Here is a 21,058-nt window from a genome sequence, read left to right on the forward strand (position 1 = left end):
TGGAAGCGCACCATTTCAGAAGGGCCGTCATTATGGCTTGAAAAACGCATCCCGTCTGCTGTTAGTTGTCGTTAAAGGCTACGTGTTGCATGAGAGTATATGTGGTGCCGCTTTACTCCGCTGCAAGCAAAGTAGAGAAGAGAAGCAGTACCGTCTTCTGTCTTCACTGCACATAACGCCGTCAGAGCGGGACTCTCGCCTGTCTGCAGGGACAGTGCAGTCAGTGTTCGAAAGCGTTGGCACACGGAGAAATACCAGTGAAGAGATAGTTCTCGGTGTTGTGTTTTTTCGTCGGCAGAGTGAAGCGAAGATGCCTCGACTTCCAAGACCGAGGTTGACGATATTGCTGTGGATTTTCAGCCGCATCAGCAGCTTTAATGCAGCTCTTCCATCACCCCGTAAGTTACGGTATATATCGTGCCTTGTGCTAAGTGCTTTATCTCACGGATAGGGCAGTGCAGGGCACTAATCGAGCTGGCATTCTTTACGCACAGTTTTGTGATGGTTTTCTGGGTTTTGTGAATCGAGACATTTAATTTGCACAGAGACAGACACATTAGTGAAACATGCCGAAAAGTAGCCACAGAGAATTCCACGGCACTTACATTGCAAAGATTCAAGTATGTAGTGCGCCAAGAGCACTTTGTCTCCTTGTCGTGGAAGTGTTTCAAGACACCAGAAACAAGCGTGTTACGACTATACAGATGCCAGACCTTTTACTTTTCGCTCAACACTCGGTTTGATGCTTGGCTGTGGCTGACGATATTTTTCTTTTGAAATCGCAGACGTTTAGTCAACTGGCCTCTGAATTGGTTGTGTCATGAGTGGACGTGTTTAGGATGCAGTCTCATTAATCACGGAGTAGGATGTGTGTCAGACAGCTGAGAAAGGGATGCTGGCAGTTGTAGGAGTGATCTCGCGGATTTGGTCTGCTTACATGAGGGAGAATGTCAAGGGTTCATGCTGCCTTCTTTAACAGGTGTCTCAATCAGCAGAATTTCCTTGGGTCATTAGACAACGTGGGCAAAGGCTGGAGTCCTGGGCGATGTATGATGTCATTGTGAAATAGTTTAGCTCAATTCACGCTGACAGCAGTCACTGTTTTTGTCCACATTTTGCCTTCAATTGTTTGTTATAATACAGAGTCCACATTAAACACTAGTTCAGTTTCAAGGCAACGTAATTTATCTCGGACCAATCACCAGACACATGTACTAATTAGTTTTAATGGTCAAAACGGATGACAATTTAACCATTGGAAGCAGCACGACACAATTAATATCCCCCCATAAGATTAGATGCTGTCGCCATCAACCATTGAACTACGTTTGTACATATGCCATTTCAAAACGTCTCGTTGTTTTTGAATCTCATGTTCCCTCGATTGTGAAACATATCCAAAATGATACGTTCTATTGCAAATAAACTCAAAGTAGCTGTATTGTTTTATTACAGTAATTACATTCGTAAGATATTATGCTATGTTTTATAGCATTTTTTTCTTGAGTATGATGTTTTCTTGTTCTGTTTGCTATTCATTTAGCTTGCCGTTTCCTATATCCCACATTAGATATGGCCTACATCCTCAGAGTCATGTCAATATTAAGTATACATAAAGGGGCAGAAGGGAGGACTGGGCTACAAATGATCGTTACAGATGGTCTTGGTACTGGCATCTCCCGTTGTGCCTCACATAAATCACACGGAGGAAATCACCTGTGCAGTCACTGAAACACTATTTCACTATTTTCATTTTCTATTTGTTGTCTATAGTACAAAATAATAAGATTAAGTTCTAGGAATAGGCTAGTTGTCTTTATGGACAGAAATTAGACGTTGTCCTGATAAGTTCTTAGTTCTGGCAAATATTCAGAGTATTCTTGATGATCCTTAATGTTTTCTACACGGCTGCAAGTGGTGTGAGGTACGCATTAATAAAAGGTGAAAGTGAAGACTTGCTCCGGGGGGGTGCTTGCTCCAGGGGTGTTCAGGCTCTGGACTCTGTCAAGCGCCTTGAGACAATTGTGTTGTTTTGGCACTATAAATACAATTTAATTAAATTGAAATTAAATTAATTCAACAGAGTTCAAAATTGGCTATGTTGTATTACTGTTCGCCAAATGTAAATTTGAAGAAGTACAATGTTACATATCCGTATAGTTTTCTGTGCTCTACCACTGAACAAGCCAATGTGTTGCCTAGACCTTTTCCAGAAACAGAATGCCCCTAATTCCTTCAATATCATTGTCATTATTGTCTTCCTGCTAATTTACCTACCATACCTGTTTATAAACCAGACTTAAGCTAAAATTAAGGCGTACATGAGGAGCGAAGGAGAACCGTATAGTTTTTAGGATTCAGTTTCATGCTTTACCACACGTCGACTTGCAATCACGTCTCAATGAGGCTCAGTCAGTCATTCGGATAGATCAGCACGGGGAGCTCATCTTCAAATGCTGGGAGGCTAACTGACAGCTCAGCAACCTGCTAGAACGCAAAGTTTTTTTAAGAGAATGTGAAGGTGTCACAGTCAATCCCCCTCATTCGGCCTATTTCCTGGAGCCCCTGCCGAGGATTAACGCTTGTCCAGAGAGAATTTGTATCTAAATAGACAGTGCTCAAATTCCACTTCGTCAGTCTCCCTTCCATCACTGTAGCACAGTCGTGCTGAATCAGTATAACATTTTCCCATAGAGAACAATGAGAAAAGGGCCCTTGGTTTCGTCTATTGAGAGTGGATCTGTGTGAGACACAAAATGTACTTTTAACGATAGACTTGAGAAAACTTAATTGTCTCCCGTGTGGTATTTGAGTGTAAGGACGGAAAAGGAGAGGGAGGTGTTGAAAAGGAGTTTCTGTGATGTGGTCATCCAGCGTCTGTCACCCACAACAGCTCGGGTCGCTGTTGGAGGATTAATTGAAACGTTCCGACCCTCCCGAGTCCTCAGTAAAAAGAGCGCTGCGCTCTCGGCTGAACTGTCCATCCAAATGGAAAGTTCCCCACAGGTTATACACATTCACTGAATTTTCCGAGGTAAATTGGTTCTCACAGCTCCGGCGAGCTTCGTTTGTTTTATTTTGCTCTTTTACTTTCCTCCCAAACCTAAAAAAGAGGGTTCATTTTGTGTAAGACAACAAAACTTGCTGTAAAATTAATTTACTTAATCCTGCTATGTAAATGGAGTATTCAAGCATCTGTAGTAACAACATTTGTCTTACCAGATGTACAGCTACTTCCTTTCAGCCAGATAGAATGTGTATTCTATGAAAACCTGAGGTTTGGGGTTTCCTATAAATAGGAATGCGTTTAAGATGTGACTTCCCCATACAGTCTCAGAAGTGTTTTGACTAACTGATCTTAGTTTGTAATGACCTTGGGACATTAAAGCTTAACAGATCAAGACTTCAAGATTATCATTCAACTACAAAGACTCATCCTCGTTCCAATTACATCTTTGCCTGGGGATTGGGTTAGATGATAATGTGAAGCCATTAGGTATACGACTTAGATAGTACAGCCTATGTATAAATGTGTGTGTGTTCATGTATCCTCATCCATTGGATATTATTTTTATTATCATGCATTAAGACTAATATTTGGTATGAGCTGTTATTTTTCCAGAGCACTCTCTTGTCACTGTGATGTATTGACATTTCAGATATGCAGATCTGTCATTGTCAAACAGTGTGTAATTCTGATTAATTGCCATCTTTCAGGGTCTAATATTACTCAGAGTGATGTACACATTGTTTTGGTTGTAGTTGTTATCACAAATGGGCAATGTTTCATTAACCATTTAAGTTAAGGATCTGATGAAGGCCGGAACATTTTCACGTTTGTTTGACATGGCCAGAATAAAGTGGTGAAATAGAGATTAGTCAACTTTGTCTTGAAGATCTTCAAAGTTGGGGCAGTGCTCCTAAGAGCATTAGCTAATGAAAGAAATGCATGTACAAGAGATAATAATGAAAAACACCAATTTAAAAAACCTGCACCTCCTCCAAAAGGCAAAGCAGGACCTTTATATCCAGGCTACTATATAGATCTTAACATAGCAGCGAGTTGGTTCAGTTGTTACCCTACTATCTCATCTTAATGTAGTAGAACTCACTCCTGAGCCCTTGATCACTATAGTGCTCTGGGCCACTGAGAGACAAGTACAGGCAGAGCCACTAAATGCATCTGGTAACCTGGCTCAAGATACACTAAAGGACTTTCCTCTGAGGACACAGACACTCACACAGAAGGGGGGGGGGTGTTATGCTTCGCTCAGTGATGCTCTCCTTCTCTCTCTCACACACACACACACACTCACATTCTCATTCTCACTAATGCATTGGCTGGGTGCACCACATACACTCTCAGTGATGCAAGGGCTTCAGTCAGAGGATTACACATACACATACACACATGCTCAGTGAAGCTTGAGGTACACACACACACACACACACAACACAAATACACACACACACAGACACACACTTTCTCTCTCTCTCTCTGACGCACAGACGCACACACACTTTCTCTCTCTCTCTCTCTCTCTCACACACACACACACACAAACACACTCACTCACTCTCTCTCTTTCTTACACACACACAAACACACACACACAAACACACACACACACACACGCACACACACACACACACACACACACACACACACACACACACACACGCATACACACATACACACACACACACACACACAGAGAGAGACGGACCACACACACACGCGCAGGGAATATGGGAGTGATCTTAGAGAGCCTGCCTCTGCTGGCTCTGTGGGAGAGGAGAACTCTTCATCTGATGCCTTACAGTAGTACACTTACAGGAACCTGAATGGCCTACAAACACAGCTCTCTTCAGAGCCATAACATAGAGGATGGGCAGCCATGGAGGCGCAGTATATTTAGACTGACTGCAAATGAGGGCCTGCATTGAATTCGGTTTGCGCTAAATTAGTGAATTTCTCATTTCTGTAGCATCTAGAAGAATCAATGCATTCCAGTACACAGTTTTATTAATTTTATGTGTTTAAAATTCATGGAATATGCATTGATTCTTTTTTGTATGACATTGATTCTGTGTTATTTACTGTTTACGATTGTCATGTTTCCCATAAGGCACAGTATTTATGAGATATGCCCCAATGATGTGTTATGTAATGTGCATGGAGCCCAGAATAGTTGTGTGCACTGAAAACTGGGGATTCAATGCAACCAAGCAACAAAAATGCATTGTAGACAAAAAAATCATGAAGAATTTAACATGGAGCAATGACTCTAACTTTTACTGTACGTCTTAAACATAAAAGGAAATTGACCAACTTGCAGAGACCTACATTTCTGCAGCCTGGGGCTGGAAACAAATAAATAGACGGTGTAGTAACACAAACCTAATTGGAATTGCCGGTTATAGATTTTGGGGGACGATTTTCAGCAGGAGAGGATAAACATGGCTAAAAATGTAGGGCGCAAACACACGACCACACACACACACACACACACACACACACATACACACACACACACACACACACACACACAAACACACACACACACACACTCACACACTCTAAACCACCAGTTAAGAGTCCACTGTACATCCGTAATCCAGATGGAAAAAAATGCAAAAAGCTATATCTAAAAAGATTACTGTCTGCGATATTTGTCTTGCAGCCAGATGCGCACGTAGTCCAGTTCAGGGTGTGAGGCCTGCGATGCTCAGTTCTAATACCAATGGAGACTTTTGTTGTGGTCAGCAGCTTTATCCCGGTGATGCTCTCCTCCCCTTGCTCGAAATAATGAGGGTCTAATACACAGCCACTCATTTGGTTAAACACTGCTGGCTGCACGGTCAGTCATAATTCCTTAGCTGAGGATTTGCGAGGGCAGGTTAAATCCTAGGATGAGATGTATGTATGCGGAGCTGTTTAAGTTGGCTCACCGTTAGCATTGTTTGCATCCACGCCTTCTGGTGCTCTGCTCAGAGGGTTTATCTTCTGCTGTCTAATAATGACCTTGGATTATCTTGGTTGTGAATATTGATTTTGGTTGGGCCAAATCTCCTGCAGTAAATGGATGTTGTGCACTGCGCTCTGTATGTGTGTGTGTGTGTGTGTGTGTGTGTGTGTGTGTGTGTGTGTGTGTGTGTGTGTGTGTGTGTGTGTGTGTGTGTGTGTCAGTTTTAGTGAACAGTGGATTCTATATAGCAGAATTCGACATGCCTCAGTTTTAAGCAATCAGTGTATGAATCACAGTAATGATTTGCAGTGTGGAAATTGATCGGTTTGAATGGAGAACCTTGTCCCTGCCTTTGCTTTAGATGGACCATGACTGCTTTGATGACTATTCCAGCACGTTGGTTTACCTTCCAACTCAGTTTTCCTTTAGGCACATAATATGCTTGCTCTGTATTTACAATACGCACATACTGTTGGTCATTATGTCAGTTTCTAGGCCAAACAACTCGTGGATTACAACATAGGCAAATCTCAGATCCATTTCAATGGCATAATCTGCATCTGGGGGTGATATGTCAGTTACTGGATTGTAATGACTTACTGGCACCGCATATCAACGAAGACTCTTCTCTCAAAACAGCCTGCCCCTTCCCCTTCCCCTTCCCCTTCCCCTTCCCCTTCCCCTTCCCCTTGCCTTGACATAGTTCAGTGAGCGAAGAAGAAGACAATCCACCTTAATCCGCCAGCTCCTACTGAATAATTCACATATTGTAGAGAGACTGGGAGACTGCCCTGGCCAGTCTTCAGTCTTCTGTGAGAGGTTTGCTGGAGCTAAGTGCTTCAGTAGGTTGTTTGTAAAAGAGCTATCAAGTTAAGTATATACCTAGCCGCACTAAGGAAGTTGATGCTATGTATTTTCTAATCTGAGCATTATCGTTTGTAATAAAATAATTTAACAAAAAACCTTGATCCATCGCTGAAATTGTATCTTCTGTGATGTTGAAAATAAGATGTTTCGTCCAGCATTCTTTCATTCTGAGCCCAATTAGATCCCCTTAACGAGTTTATTTCCTGCATTAAGTAAATTTTTCAGAAATTGCCAGGCCTGTGGTTAGCGCTAGTTTGTGTGTTATGTCCTATTAAGGGTTAAACATTAGCCTGGTGACACCAGCCTACGTATTTCCGCCTGAATTGATTTCAAGCTCATACTCAGTCTGGCCTAACCCCGTTGACAATCGTCTCCAGGACTCAAAATTTTGTAGGACCAATCAGCGAACAGTTCAGAGCTGTGACGCAAAACTCGCCTTGGAGGAAAAGACACGAAAAGCTATCGGAAAAGTTGTCTCAACTCTCGAGAACATCAGAAAATTAAAAGGAGAACAAGAGTAGTTTCTTGTAAGTTTTATGATTGGAAAGGACGTCGTAGCTCTTCTCCCAACTGGCTTTGGGAAGAGTTTAATCTACCGAATGCTTACTAAACGTTGCTGATTGGTTAAGGGAACTCCAATGATTTTAAACCTCAAGATAAGCACCCGCCCATCTCGGAAACCAAAATGCATTGGGTTGGCCCAGACTGAAAGACGGAATGAAATGGAGTCACAGGCTGGTAATGGCCAGGCTAGTTAGACATAACAACTGCTCCAAATCATGTGTTTTTCATTCAGTGATTGCTCTCAGCTTGTAGTAATGGATTTAATAACATGCTTTCGCTAAGAGAGAGCGAGAAACTACAAAGATATACAAATTGCGGTTCCATATTAAGCTATGACCTATATCATTTCCTGCATAGCCGAGGTATCTGAATATCTTCTTCGAGCTAAACTCACTGCACTCTGCCATGCTCTCAAGATCAAACCATAAGTCAAGTCAGATAGTTTCTTAATCCAATGAATATTCATTGCGTGTGTACATTTTAGGCATTTATCCAGGCAATTGCGGAACCTGTCGCTTGCTCCATGGGCCCATTCACACAAATCAAACAGAACCCTGGTAATAAAACAGAGAGCCCTGGTTGTTTGTTTGGAGGCTGTACTAGCCTGGCTGTGATTGGAACTGGCTGTGCCCCCATAGCCAACCCCCGCTCTTCTCTGCCCTGGCAGTGTAAAAACACTTGAAGAGAGAGACACAGTGGCACTCGTTGATGCTGAGAAATCACTGTGCCTTGCCACCGATGTCATCTCCGTGTGCAGAGGCAAGGAGTTGGGCGGGAGGGGGGTGGTATGATGGGGTGATGTTTAGCCTTGCCTGGGAGGGACGCCTCTATTTCAAGTCTTTAATGCCAGTCACCACACTCAACTTTCCCCTCCGGTAAATGTCAACAGGGGAGAGAGAGGAGGATAGAGAAAGAGAGAGAGCTGTAGACAAACTGTGAGAAACGCAGAGACCCCCGCATCCACATGTCTCAGACCACAAAGCTTTCAAGAGGAGAGGAAAACAATATGTTCGAAGCGGTTGCTGCAGGGAAGAGTTGTGCGGTTCGATGCTTTGTTTTACAGGGGAAACCATTTCAGGGCTGATTTTGCATAGTGAGGCTTAGTCCTTCATAGGCAGTATAACAGTGACACATTACTCCCTTCTCCTGCCAAGCAGGGGGGAGAGGGGGAGAGAGTGTCAGGCAGAGACAGAAAGAGAAGGAAAGAGAAACAGATGGAGAGAAAAGGGAAAGAGGGGGAGATGGGGAGACAGAGACAGAGAACGGCAGGATGCATACAGACACGAGAATGCATCTCCGGCAGCAAAACCATGCCATCACCTCAAAAACCTTTGTGTTGACATTGAACGATTTTCATTTTCAATATCTCACCCAACATGCCGGAGCTGGATTTATTTATATATATACAGTATGTGCTAAGATCCTCTTGACCCTGTGGTGCCACGCCGGGGAAAAGAAACGAACAAAAAAAAACCACTCCCCCCTCACCCAACTGGTAGTTTTAACTCCTCTCAGCCGGCCCTCTGGCCACCCGTGGCTGCATCTCTCAAATCTGTTAATGGCTTTGTGTCCGTTACCCGTTACGCTGGCACTGGGGGTGGCTCTCAATTAGGTTGCTGACCAATTTGCTAAGCAAACAGCACTCTCCCGCCCCAACCCGGACAGCCCTGGGGGGAGTGACCTGTTTCAAACAGAACCTCCTTGACCTGTTTTAGTATCTCTTACTGGGGGGTCGTGCCAGGGCTCCAGCAACTGGTATTTATAGAGGCGCGTAAGCAAGCGAGAGAGAGAGAGAGAGGGAGAGGGTGGCACCAGCATGGGAGGCTTTGGATGACGCATTAAGCCTAATAGGAAAGGCAGAGGCTCTCAGAAGCGGGATGAGCAGAGCGTGGCTGAGCGGAGTGGGGCAGAGGTCTGGCTGCTTCTTGCTCATGCGGGCCATGCCAGGCGAGTCAGTGCTGCCCAGGAGGCCACAGAGAGAGTGGCACCTGCAGCCCTCACCAGCCTCACTCGCATTCAGCTTTCTCAGCTTAGCCCGCTAATCTGGAGAGCCTATTAGCGATGCGCGGCTTTTGACAGGCCTTCAGTAGACAAGGCGGCCACGCGCGATCTGCGCAACAACATGCTTCTGCCCGACAAACGGATTGCAGGTGTGGCCGTGATTTTGCCCGGCGTGCAACAGCTCTCGATGGCAAACAGCATTGCCCCAAGATTGCAATGAGCAGAGCAATTTGCATTTAGCAACCTGCTTAGTGCAAGCTGAGTGGCTCAATAATTATTAGCACGATGTGTTAAGCAGCGCTCTTCTCTAGCCTGAAGAGGGTTGGTGTTTGGTGTGCAGTGTGCGGTGGCGTTCCAGTTTTAGGGACATTTTTCCGGGCATGGTGTCAGACAGCTTCTTTTTTTTTTGCTATTGGCTGTGGATGCGATGGTCTTTTCTTGTGCTGCTTACTCTCCTGCCAGCTTTAGCAAGCTCTCAACCTTTGATGTGGAACTGTCACTCCACGGCAATGTGAAGAAATTCTGTGACACATTCCCAGGGGGATCAGATCTCAGTGAGACGCTCTCTTGGTTAGTCATCTTAATTCCTCTTGAATTTTTCTTTCCACATAGCTCCGGTTCGATCTGCTACCCGTCTTCTTTTAAGCTTTTTTTTCTCTTTCCTTCCCTCTCACTCAAGCAAAGCACAATGAATTAGAAGAGGAACCTTACAAAAGCCTGTGGCTTCTACTCTGGTACAACCCACTTGTAGCCTTCCCATCAGCACATACTGATGGCATGATAAAAGTTTCCCCAGGCCTAAAATAAACCATTCCTTTTGATTTTTCCTGTCAGTAGATGCAGTTAGCATAGCTATTAAAGGGTGTGAGGGGAGCCATTTTTCTGCCATTGTTTAGTTTTCATCAGATACTTGACACTTGGCATCCTAAGAGCATAGTTGTCAGTCACATCCTTTGAACTGCTCTTCAAGGCTGACTGATTTAAGAACCTAGATACACCCACCCACACACACCCACACCCACACACACACACACACACACACACACACACACACACACACACACACTTGAGTGGCATTTCTTGAATGAAATAATCAACATACTGTGCGTAGTTGTTCAAGTAATGATATTTTTAGCAGTGCACTGTCAATCTAATTGTGACACAAATTTGATATCATTACAGTTCAATGTTGCCATGTTATTTTAGGGGCCTGAGTCATTTCACCTCCTAACAGGTTAAATGTATAACCAGATTGTTCAGGTCTTCTTCTGTGTTAGGCTTTTCACTGAACATTGATAGTAGTGATTGTAAGACATAAACTCATGCTTTGTCAATGGCTTGCTTGTTTCCTGGATGAGACATATCCTCAAAAATATAAATGAAAGGATATTCTCCTGACCAAGAAACAACATTAATTGTGTGATGGAATCCCTGCAACACAGATGCTGCAACTGGTCATTCTTCACCGTGGTCAGTACTTGTAGCTTGCGCTCATTTGGGTGTGCTGAAGATCTAATTTAGTTTGGACACACTTTTGCCTGGTAGCTTATAGCCTAGTTGCTCTAATTGTGCTGTGCCTTGACCTCTGTTCCAAAATTTGGACCAAAAAGCAAAGCAGGCGAGAATAAAGGTTGAAAATAGTTATTTAGTGATCCAGGCAACGGCACAACCAACCTGCTGAACAGTGATCTTCAGACAGGCAGACAGGGCGGAACTATAAAACAGTTGGCAAAAGGCATGCAATGCTCATCAAACCGAAAGACAAAGAAAAAGCCAGAGCCACATAGGAACAGGCAGCACGCTGAATCACTATACCAGCTAAGGGTCTATACAAGACAAGGGTCAATACCAGCTAAGAGTCAATACCAGCCAAGGGTCTAAACCAGTCAGACAGGCAGAGGTTCTAAAAACAAAACCTTACTCAGCTCCTTAACAAGGCAGAAGGCAAAAAACACAGCAAAACTAGACAAAGCCCAGGCAGGGAGAAAACAGGTGAAAACATCGATTTGGCACAAGGCTTAAGAGTATCAGTGTGATAATCCAGCACAGACTGCACAGTGAAACATGGTTAAAAGCATTGGTGAGACACAGGCAGGAGGCAAGGGGTAAACCACGGCTAGGAACCAGAGATGCTGGACCGCACTGTTAGATAATTATGTAGATCATTTTATGGCATCTTATAATGGCGTTAGCATTAACAAATGATCTGGGCTCGTTCCTAGGTATATAGAAGGCTTACGCAACCTGGTGAAATCACCGTGCTGATAAACCTGTGGCTTCTAGAGATATGAGAAGCAATTAATCAGACAAATTACACCTGGCTGAAAATAATGAATACGGTAACTACTGAACTATTCTTTTTGTTAATAAAGTTAATAAAGTCTGTTATTCAAATGAGATCCGAAGCCCATGTCATTTCAATCTATTCCATGCCTTGGGGCTTCGTTCATAATTATGTTTGGCCTGCATGCTTACAGGTAGGGCTCATCAAAATTAATAAATGCAGTGCTGAATATGTACACACTCAGTCGAAGGTTACCGTATCTTCAATTCGTCAAAGAGTGCGCAAGGATGTTCTGTTGAAAAAAAAAAAGAAAAGAAAAAAAATCCATTTTGAAATTAGAAAGTTAAATGTCTTCGTTAATAAAACGCTAAAGGGGGCAGGAGTAAAGCCTTAGCAACCGTCTCTCATCCATCTCCTCCTTCCTCTCTGATGCGACCCTCTTGTGTTCTGAGGAGCAAAGTCCATTTTGATTTGATCTGCATCTATTTCATTTACATGTCCTTATGCCTCCTTGCATGCCTGTACTCCTTTAAGAAGGTGGCATTGAGCCTAAGTGCACATACAGTAATAGTCCCCGAGAAACGAAAAGGCAATTACTCAGTCTCTAGATTCATCTGCCCTGTGCTGATATGTTACAGTTTTTTACAATTGCTAAAACACATTCTCGAAACAGTCACTCATTTTCTCTAAACTCTAAACACAAAACCTCATCTTGAAGCACTATTTACAAAACCTCTGTATCCTCTTGCAAAATGAAACTTTCGCCTCAAAACAGTTTTACCTGTGCTCAAAATCAAACACTGCTGTCAAATCATAAACAAAGTGTTCAAAATGATATACACTTTCAAGCAGTCAGTAAACAATACAACAAAAAATAGAAAACACATTGTTCAAAACATATAGTTCTCAGGGAGAAGTACATTTTTTTTTAGCTCAAAACTAATTTCATATTTATCTGTCATTGACTTTTGATGAATGAAAACATGCTCTCTCATAGTAGCTATACAAATGTATCAGAAATTACTACTTTGCTTTGTTCTAATTTGTGTTGGTTCTTTCTCATTCTTTTACCCCTATAGTACTGTACCCTGCATCTCACTACTCACAACTCACTCTTGTTCTTTGTTGATATGAACCTGCAATCAATCAAAATCTAGTGAGCAATCAGTACTGTTACTGTACCAAATAGAAAGCACAATGTTCAGGGCCATACAACTTGTTTATGTATTGTCCTTATACAGCCTACAATGCACTGTAGGCCTACTACAGTATACACTACCACAGTAAAAGGGACACAAATCAAAGGAGTCAACGTGGTGTTTACTACTTGTCCTCCTCCCCTCACATTGTTTCTTCTATTCATTCTCAGACTTTCTCCTTCCCACCTTCAACAACCTGTTTGCTCCCTAAACTGGCTCATATTGGTTGTGTCACATAATTTGATACAAGTTACAGTTTTTTACAATTGCTAAAACACTAAAACCCATTGGCTGAACAAAGTTCTCAGTTGCCTGAACTCATGAAGCTAATTGTGTAGTCTGCTGTCAATACCTTAAACTATTTCACACGGTAAAACACAATTTGCAGGTCTCACTTAGACTTTTCAGCAAAACTCTAAACACATTATCAGTCTTAAAACACATTCTGCACTCTAATTCACATGTCATCCATACTGGTAAACACAAGTGGCAACAATCAAATACAAATAGAGAACAAATGTCATTGATTGAACACAGCCACTCAAAATAGATTTAACTTGTATCAAATGATGTGACACAACCAATATGAGCCAGTTTAGGGAGCAAACAGGTTGTTGAAGGTGGTAAGGAGAAAGTCTGAGAATGAATAGAAGAAGCAATGTGAGGGGAGGAGGACAAGTAAACACCACGTTGACTCCTTTGATTTGTGTCCCTTTTACTGTGGTAGTGTATACTGTAGTAGGCCTACAGTGCATTGTAGGCTGTAAGCACAATACGTAAACAAATTGTATGGCCCTGAACATTGTGCTTTCTATTTGGTACAGTAACAGTACTGATTGCTAAATAGATTTTGACTGGTTGCAGGCTCACATCAACAAAGAACAAGAGTGAGTTGTGAGTAGTGAGATGCAGGGTAGTACTATAGGGGTACAAGAAGGAGAAAGAACCAACACAAATTATAGCAAAGCAAAGTAGTAATTTCTGATACATTTGTATAGCTACTATGAGAGAACATGTTTTCATTCATCAAAAGACAATGATAGATAAATATGAAATTTGTTTTGAGGTAAAAAAAATGTACTTCTCCCTGATAACTATATGTTTTGAATAGTGTGTTTTCAATTTTTTGGTGTATTGTTTACTGACTGCTTGAAAGTGTACATCATTTTGAACACTTTGTTTATGATTTGACAGCAGTGTTTGATTTTGAGCACAGGTAAAACTGTTTTGAGGCGAAAGTTTCATTTTGCAAGAGGATTCAGAGGTTTTGTAAATAGTGCTTGAAGATGAGGTTTTGTGTTTAGAGTTTAGAGAAAATTAGTGACTGTTTCAAGAATGTGTTTTAGCAATTGTAAAAAACTGTAAATCAATTTTGAATGGTTGTGTACAATCAATGACATTTGTTCTCTATTTGTATTTGATTGTTGCCACTTGTGTTTACCAGTATGGATGACATGTGAATTAGAGTGCAGAATGTGTTTAAGGCAGAGAATGTGTTTAGAGTTTTGCTGAAAAGTCTAAGTGAGACCTGCAAATTGTGTTTTACCATGAGAAATAGTTTAAGGTATTGACAACAGACTGCACAATTAGCTTCATGAGTTCAGGCAACTGAGAACTTTGTTCAGCCAGTGGGTTTTAGTGTTTTAGCAATTGTAAAAAACTGTAATTTGACTGCTCATGCCAGCCACTTTCCTCTTTAATTGCATTACTGGTTGGCCATTTTCTGCCCTGTCTGGCCCTGGGTGCAAACCTGGCCAGCTCCTCTATGTTCAAGTGCGGTCTGCGATTTGTAATAAATGGTTCATGTCAACTTTCTCCTCCACGGTAGCTTACAGCATTCTCAAAAGCCAGTCATTTTGCCAGGAGTGAGCTTCTCTGAACCGTGGCAGCTACAAAAACACACACAGACACCCACAGACACCCACACACCTCTGTCTTGTTGCCGTAGCAGCCACAGAATCACACACCTCTTTCCTGTTGGCCTTTAGACAGGTCTTTTAGTGTTCTCTCTTGTGTCACTCCCCCTGCAGGGGTGCTGTCTTGCTTGGGACCTAGGATAGACAGACAGCAGAGGCAGACTGCCCTGATTGGTTTGATCTGGGGAACTCTTTTCATTTCTGTCTTGCCCCACTATCTACTATCACAGTTCCTGAGGGTGGCCCCACACACACTGCTTTGGTACCAGCTCAGATGTTAGGATATTGAATTAGGATTACAAACTCCTCTTGAAAATGACAGATTTCAGATCTAGATCCTAAATCCTAAATCTCGTATTTTTCTTTCAGGATGTTCGGCTTCAGTCATGTAATGATTAGTTTAGCATTAGTCTATATAATGGCAAATTGTAACAGATACAAAGGGATACCATGAATATACTTGATTTCTTAACAAACAACATGACAGAGAACAAATTCAGATCAAGAAAGAACCGAGTTTCCTTCCAATTAAATGTAATTGTATAATACTACACAGCCCTTGAAGTGAGATGAAAATTAAGAATGTCTGTATACACATCTTATACAGTGTCACCACTCCATAATACACCATAAGCACAATATCACACACTGTAAACCCAGACAGTTCTACTAACTCATTAACATTATGTATTCAGTACTTAAAACCTGGGGCCGTATTCACAAAGAATCTTAGGGCTAAAAGTAGCTCATAAGTGGCGAATTTAGGAGAAACTCCTAAAAATAATGGGCGTGTCAGTCTTACATTTAGGACTCCTATTTTTTTTTACTAAGAGCAATTCACAAAGTATTTTATCCCTAAAAGTAGCACCTAAGTCTAAGACAGCTTAAAACTCCTCATGAGGACTCCTAAGTCACTAAGACTTATTCACAAAAAATCGTAAGATGGCTGCAGCCGACTTGGAATTGATAAAAGACATTGCTTAAACCGTGAAGGTATTAATATTGTCGTAGAATTAGCGCGGGATAGCCTATTTGGCTTCGCGGAAAACGCAAATGACGACACTGGGAATCATCAGTCAGACGTTTAATTCATCAAACTATCAACGCACAGTAGACCCCACATCATCCAACAGTTTATCCAGTTGCCTTTGGACAATGGCCTATTACACAAGATCAAAGTAAATTCCATGGCGATCGCAGGAATGTCCAGTGACGGGACACACATTACAATAATTGCCCCATCAAAAGATGATGACGTTGTCGTCCACCGTGGCCTGGATGTACCGATGACTCGTGCATTTCAACGGAGAGCGATCTGCAGCAGGTTTTTAAGAACTTACCAGCGGATGCCGCTGGGGTGACAGTGGCTATTGGTCCTGGGACCAGTAGGCTTTCGCTTAGGCTACGTTTCACGTTCGTTTCGCTTTGATCAATTAAGATTGGAGGGCTTGAAGGGCCGTATGTGCTGATATTTGAAGTGGTCAAGGGCTGGAAATATAATAGCCTAAAAGTTTGCTGGGTGCTTTAATTATTACTGCCTTGATTAGGCTACATGCAGTTGCCATATTTTATATTGATCGCTTTCTTTTTCTCTTAACGTGCAAAGTGTCATTCCCGTTGGATGCACAAACTTGTCATCATGCGTGTGCATTCTGCTAACTGCACTGTCCATAACTATTTAATATGACTTAATTTGAAGCCTAGGTTATTCTCTTATTTTCAGTTGATATAGTGGGATTGTAAGAGGGACGTCACGAATGAGTTTTTAATGAGAGAGCCTGTCAACAACCAATCACCGTCCTCACCCCTTCTAAACTCGTGCATGAGAATCGACGTCATCCATAGCAACGGTGCTTTTATTTTAAGCTTAGGAGTTTGTATTATCCTTAGTATGAGTAGGTCTCAGAGGCGTTGTGAATCACTTTTAAGAAATTACTCCTACGTAAAATGTTTTAGCGCGAGTTAGGAGCACTATTAGTGGTTAGATAAAAAGCTTTGTGAATACGGCCCCAGGTTTACAGTGCATGAATATTTTGGCTTAAAACAGATGTTATAGCCTAAAGTAAACATTTGGAGACAGAACTGCAAGAAGTATAATGCAAGGTAAGTATCTGTAAGCACACATACAATGAGGTATTGGGCGAATCCCAGTATTGGTATCAGCAGGAAAGACGTAGGTGCAATCGTGCTGTACACTACAGTGCTGCTGGAGTAGTGTCAGTCTATGCAGGCTTCAGCATGCAGCACAAGCAGTATGTTTCAATGCGCAGCCCCAAAGACAAATGTAAAAACACATCCTCTCTCTGCCTCTCCCTATTCACAGAGTCTTACCCCTGGTGAATTTGACTTCAGACGTGTCAGCGAGTTACATCGTTTTTTAACAACATCTAGGTCAGATTTTGAGCTCTGTTGTCTTATCGCTCTGAAACAAGCTACATAAATATTTACTGACAGTATTATTCTTTCAAATGCTGCTTTGTTTTTAAGGCTGTAGGCCAACCATTGATGTTCAGTGCTTCAGTTCACAGTTTAAGAGGTGCTTTTGAAAGTAGTTTGTTTTAGTGGCGAATGCATCATTGATTACATATGCACTTTGAAGTGCATAGCTTGGTGAAATTAGTGAAAGGGACAAGTCACTCTGCATAAATCCCACCATCACAGCTGTAATCAATTGTTGATCAAATTGATTAAGCTTCCGTTGTTTTGGGCAAAATTCATGCCTGAAGCTACCTCCAAATTATTAATTTAGTCTACTGCGGCAGAACAGTATAGACTTCAGCTCATTTTTCTGGGCTTTCTTGCATTTCCTTTTAATAGAGTTCAAATGTCAAACCCAGTGTTGTTAGTCCTTAAGTTTTCAGATTATTAATATGTCAGATCAGGACTTGATCTCCTTTAGCTCTCACCATTCTGCCTAGACCTTCTTGCCATGAAAACCATTGCATGAATCAGAAACCTGATGACTGGGATAAACAAACAAAAGCTATATTTCAATTTCACATATGATATGGTATAAATTACTCCAGTCTGTCAGTGCAAGGGCTTCAATGCACACAGGTCTTTGTCTGTCAGTGATGGATTTATTTCATTCAAATTAGCGTCTAAGATTTAATATACTGTTGCCATGGGAGTTGCTGCTGACAAGTGCTGACAGAAGGGGGATTTTCAGGTGAGTTGATGGAAGCAGGCTGAATGTCATTAAAATGCATCTTCAACCTTCCTGCTAAAAAAGGTCTCTGTGAGATGGAAGCAGGTCTGGGGTAATTTTCGGGCGAGGAAGTAGACCGCATCCTCTCGGCGTCAAGCGGAGTAATTAATCATTTCACATGCGATGCATTATCTGAGAACATAATTACTCCACCTCTTCAAAGTAGGAGAGGTTGTGCCTTTTGATAGAAGCCGCAATTACAATGTATTTGTTTATGACAAACTGAAGGCAACAAGCTTTCATGCCAACCGCCGGCTTTTATAATCACAAGCTCCTCAAAAGTTAACTTTGCTGTGACATATCCAAGACGAGACTACTCCATGTTTCTTCATCCTCACAGCTTTGATGTTGCAGCAGCAAAACATGTACACACAAACACACACACACAAACATACATACACACAAACACACACACACACACACACACACACACACACAAATACACACACACACACACACACACACACACACACACAAACACAAACACACATACATTCACACACATTCACACACACACACACACACATACCTTGTGGTTTAGAATCAGTGTTCCATTTTTCTGTCATGAAATAACATGCTCCTTTTGTAAACCATTTTGTTTGTACAACCAGTAGGTTTTTTTTTTAACCCAGACAGAAATAATCACCAATACCTCCTATTGGCGCTAATGACAGCCACACTGCATTAGTTGCAAATGGCTCTCCTGGCTCGCCCCAAATACTGCTCAAAGGTTACGGACTGGGGGCCAGGTGATGGAGCTCGTTTTAAATACCACACGTATTTGCATTCAATAAACATCATATCTCAGCACAACATTTACAGCAATTTGCCCCTTTTATTGGAATTACTGTGGAGCCTAAATGTTTTGGCACACAGCAGAAAATTGCACTTGCGGATTATTACTAATGGGTGCACCTCGATGAAATTGTGTGCGAATCGAGATTTGGTTGTTATTAAGAACATTTGTTCACCTAATCATTTTGTTATTAGAGATACATTATTTCAAGGATGCCCGGTGTTTTCTTCCGATGCAAGTTATTAATTGCAAGCAATGAATTCTAACCACATTGCATTTGACAGACAACTCTAATATTGGTAACAAGGACAGATGACTGTTACTTCTGTGGTCTTCTTCATTTGTTTTTTATTTGCTGCCCGTTAATGTCTGGCTGTCCATTCAGTTTCTTAGAGCTGGTGTTGTTCTTCCATTGCTTTGACAGGAAGCGTGCATGAACTTTTTTTAATTGTCTTTTTGAGGTCTACTGGGTATCTGCTGGAAGTGGGTTTTTTTGTCCTTGGCAGGCGTTCTGGTGACTGCAGTTGTGATGACAGAAGTGAATTAGCTGATGAGTAGGTAGTGATCGGGTGCAGAGACACCCTGGACCTGGGAGAGATCCACCATGAGGACAACAGTGTGCCATTATGGAGCCCCAGCCAGTGCCACTGCCTAAATGGATTCTTGCTGTGAACACATTCTTCTCTGTGTAGTCACTCTTTTGGGGCAGGGTCAGATGGAGAGCAAAGTATTCCAGACGGATTCTCTGGCTTTCTCTCTCTCTGTTTTTATCTTTTACTTTCTCTTCCTCGTTGATTATTCCCTCTTTCTCTCTGTCTGTCTCTCTCTCTCTTGATCTCTCTTTCTTGCTGATTTCTCTCTTTCTTTCTCTCACTCTGTCTCTCTCAGTCTCAATCTCTCTTACTTGTTGATTTTTGTTTCCCTCTTTTTCTCTGTCTGTATCTCTCACGCTCTCCCTTTTTCTCACTGATTTCTCTCTCCCTCTTTCTCTCTATAAGTCTCTCTCACTCTCAATCTCTCTTAATTGTTGATTTCTCTCTACCTCTTTCTCTCTGTCTGTCACTCTCTCTCTCCATCCCTCTTTCCCGCTGTATACTCCCCCCCTTCTTCTCTCTATAAGTCTCTGTCACTCTCCATCCCTCTTTCCTGTTGATGTACACTGGTGGGGGCGAGGTCTCCCATGCGCTCTATAACTATCAGTCGCTGGGGGGGTTACTGGGATGGTGAAAAATGTGTCAGATTCCAAGCCGTGCTCCAGTGGGGTCATGTGGGTTGGCCTGAGAAGCCGTCAACCCTCCATCTAATCCTGCACTGTGGAAGCCTACTCGGCCATTAGCAATGTGTGCTAATTCACCCAACACCACATGCAGAATACTGGACACTGAGTGAACTAGTGGTATAAAGTGGAATATTCATCTAAACCAAAATATTTCGGGTAATGCCTGAGTACAGGCGAAATGCATTTAAAGCTCAACTTGAACGAAAACACACAAGAGAGAAGAACCACTATCTAGGATTGTCAATACCTGCAGATCTTCAGTTTATTATGATATAACTGATATAAGTCAACAGATGAATTCAAAAGGTTATATGGAACTCCTGACAGCAGGGACAGTAAGCTCATGAAATCCCTGGTCAGAAATGACCGGCATGGACAGAATTTATTATAATTGGTAATATATTACCAAAGAAATCTCTGCAGATTTTCATGAGTATATCATTTATATAAACAAATGTTTTTGTAACTCTGTCTTGCTGTAGGGCCAAGGCAGGGCTGGACCTCTTATCTGTGTGTTAGAGTGTCCTCTAGTCTTCTGTGCCTTGGAGCACAGTGTCAGAACCAAAACGGTTTCCATTACCCACTTGTCATCCTGGTCTCTCTCTTCCCCTGATACCCGTGAAGTGATACCAAACACTGCATCGTAGTGGTGCCTACCTGTCCTTGATGCAGGCTGTTGGGAGAGATTTAATGTTGCAGTTGTTTCTTTCTTTTTATTTATTTATTTTTTACAGTGGTTCTTTCAAACCTATCCATGAAAGGTGGAAAAACAGGAATGCCAAATGTTCTCTTTCACACTCTGTTGCACAGCATACTCATATGCAGTAGATCACTCACACACACACACACACACACACACACACACACACACACACACACACACACACACACACACACACACACACACACACACACACACACACACACCATACATATACAGGATACACCACCTCTAGACATATACTCACCACACAC

At 42.1% G+C, this 21,058-nt stretch overlaps 1 protein-coding gene across 1 annotated transcript in view; it reads left to right on the forward strand.

The window, feature by feature from the left end:
- Positions 1–310: 310 nt before the first annotated feature.
- Positions 311–21,058, forward strand: part of cntnap2a (contactin associated protein 2a) — a gene marked incomplete at both ends in the record, with an annotated part of 289,529 nt that continues 268,781 nt past the window's right edge. Inside the window, one exon of the mRNA XM_080854815.1 lies at positions 311–398. Within this exon, the coding sequence (XP_080710941.1) occupies positions 311–398 (88 nt within the window). The remainder of the gene's footprint in view (positions 399–21,058) is intronic.

This window comes from Sprattus sprattus (assembly GCF_963457725.1).
Source record: "Sprattus sprattus genome assembly, chromosome: 17".
NCBI lineage: Eukaryota > Metazoa > Chordata > Actinopteri > Clupeiformes > Clupeidae > Sprattus > Sprattus sprattus.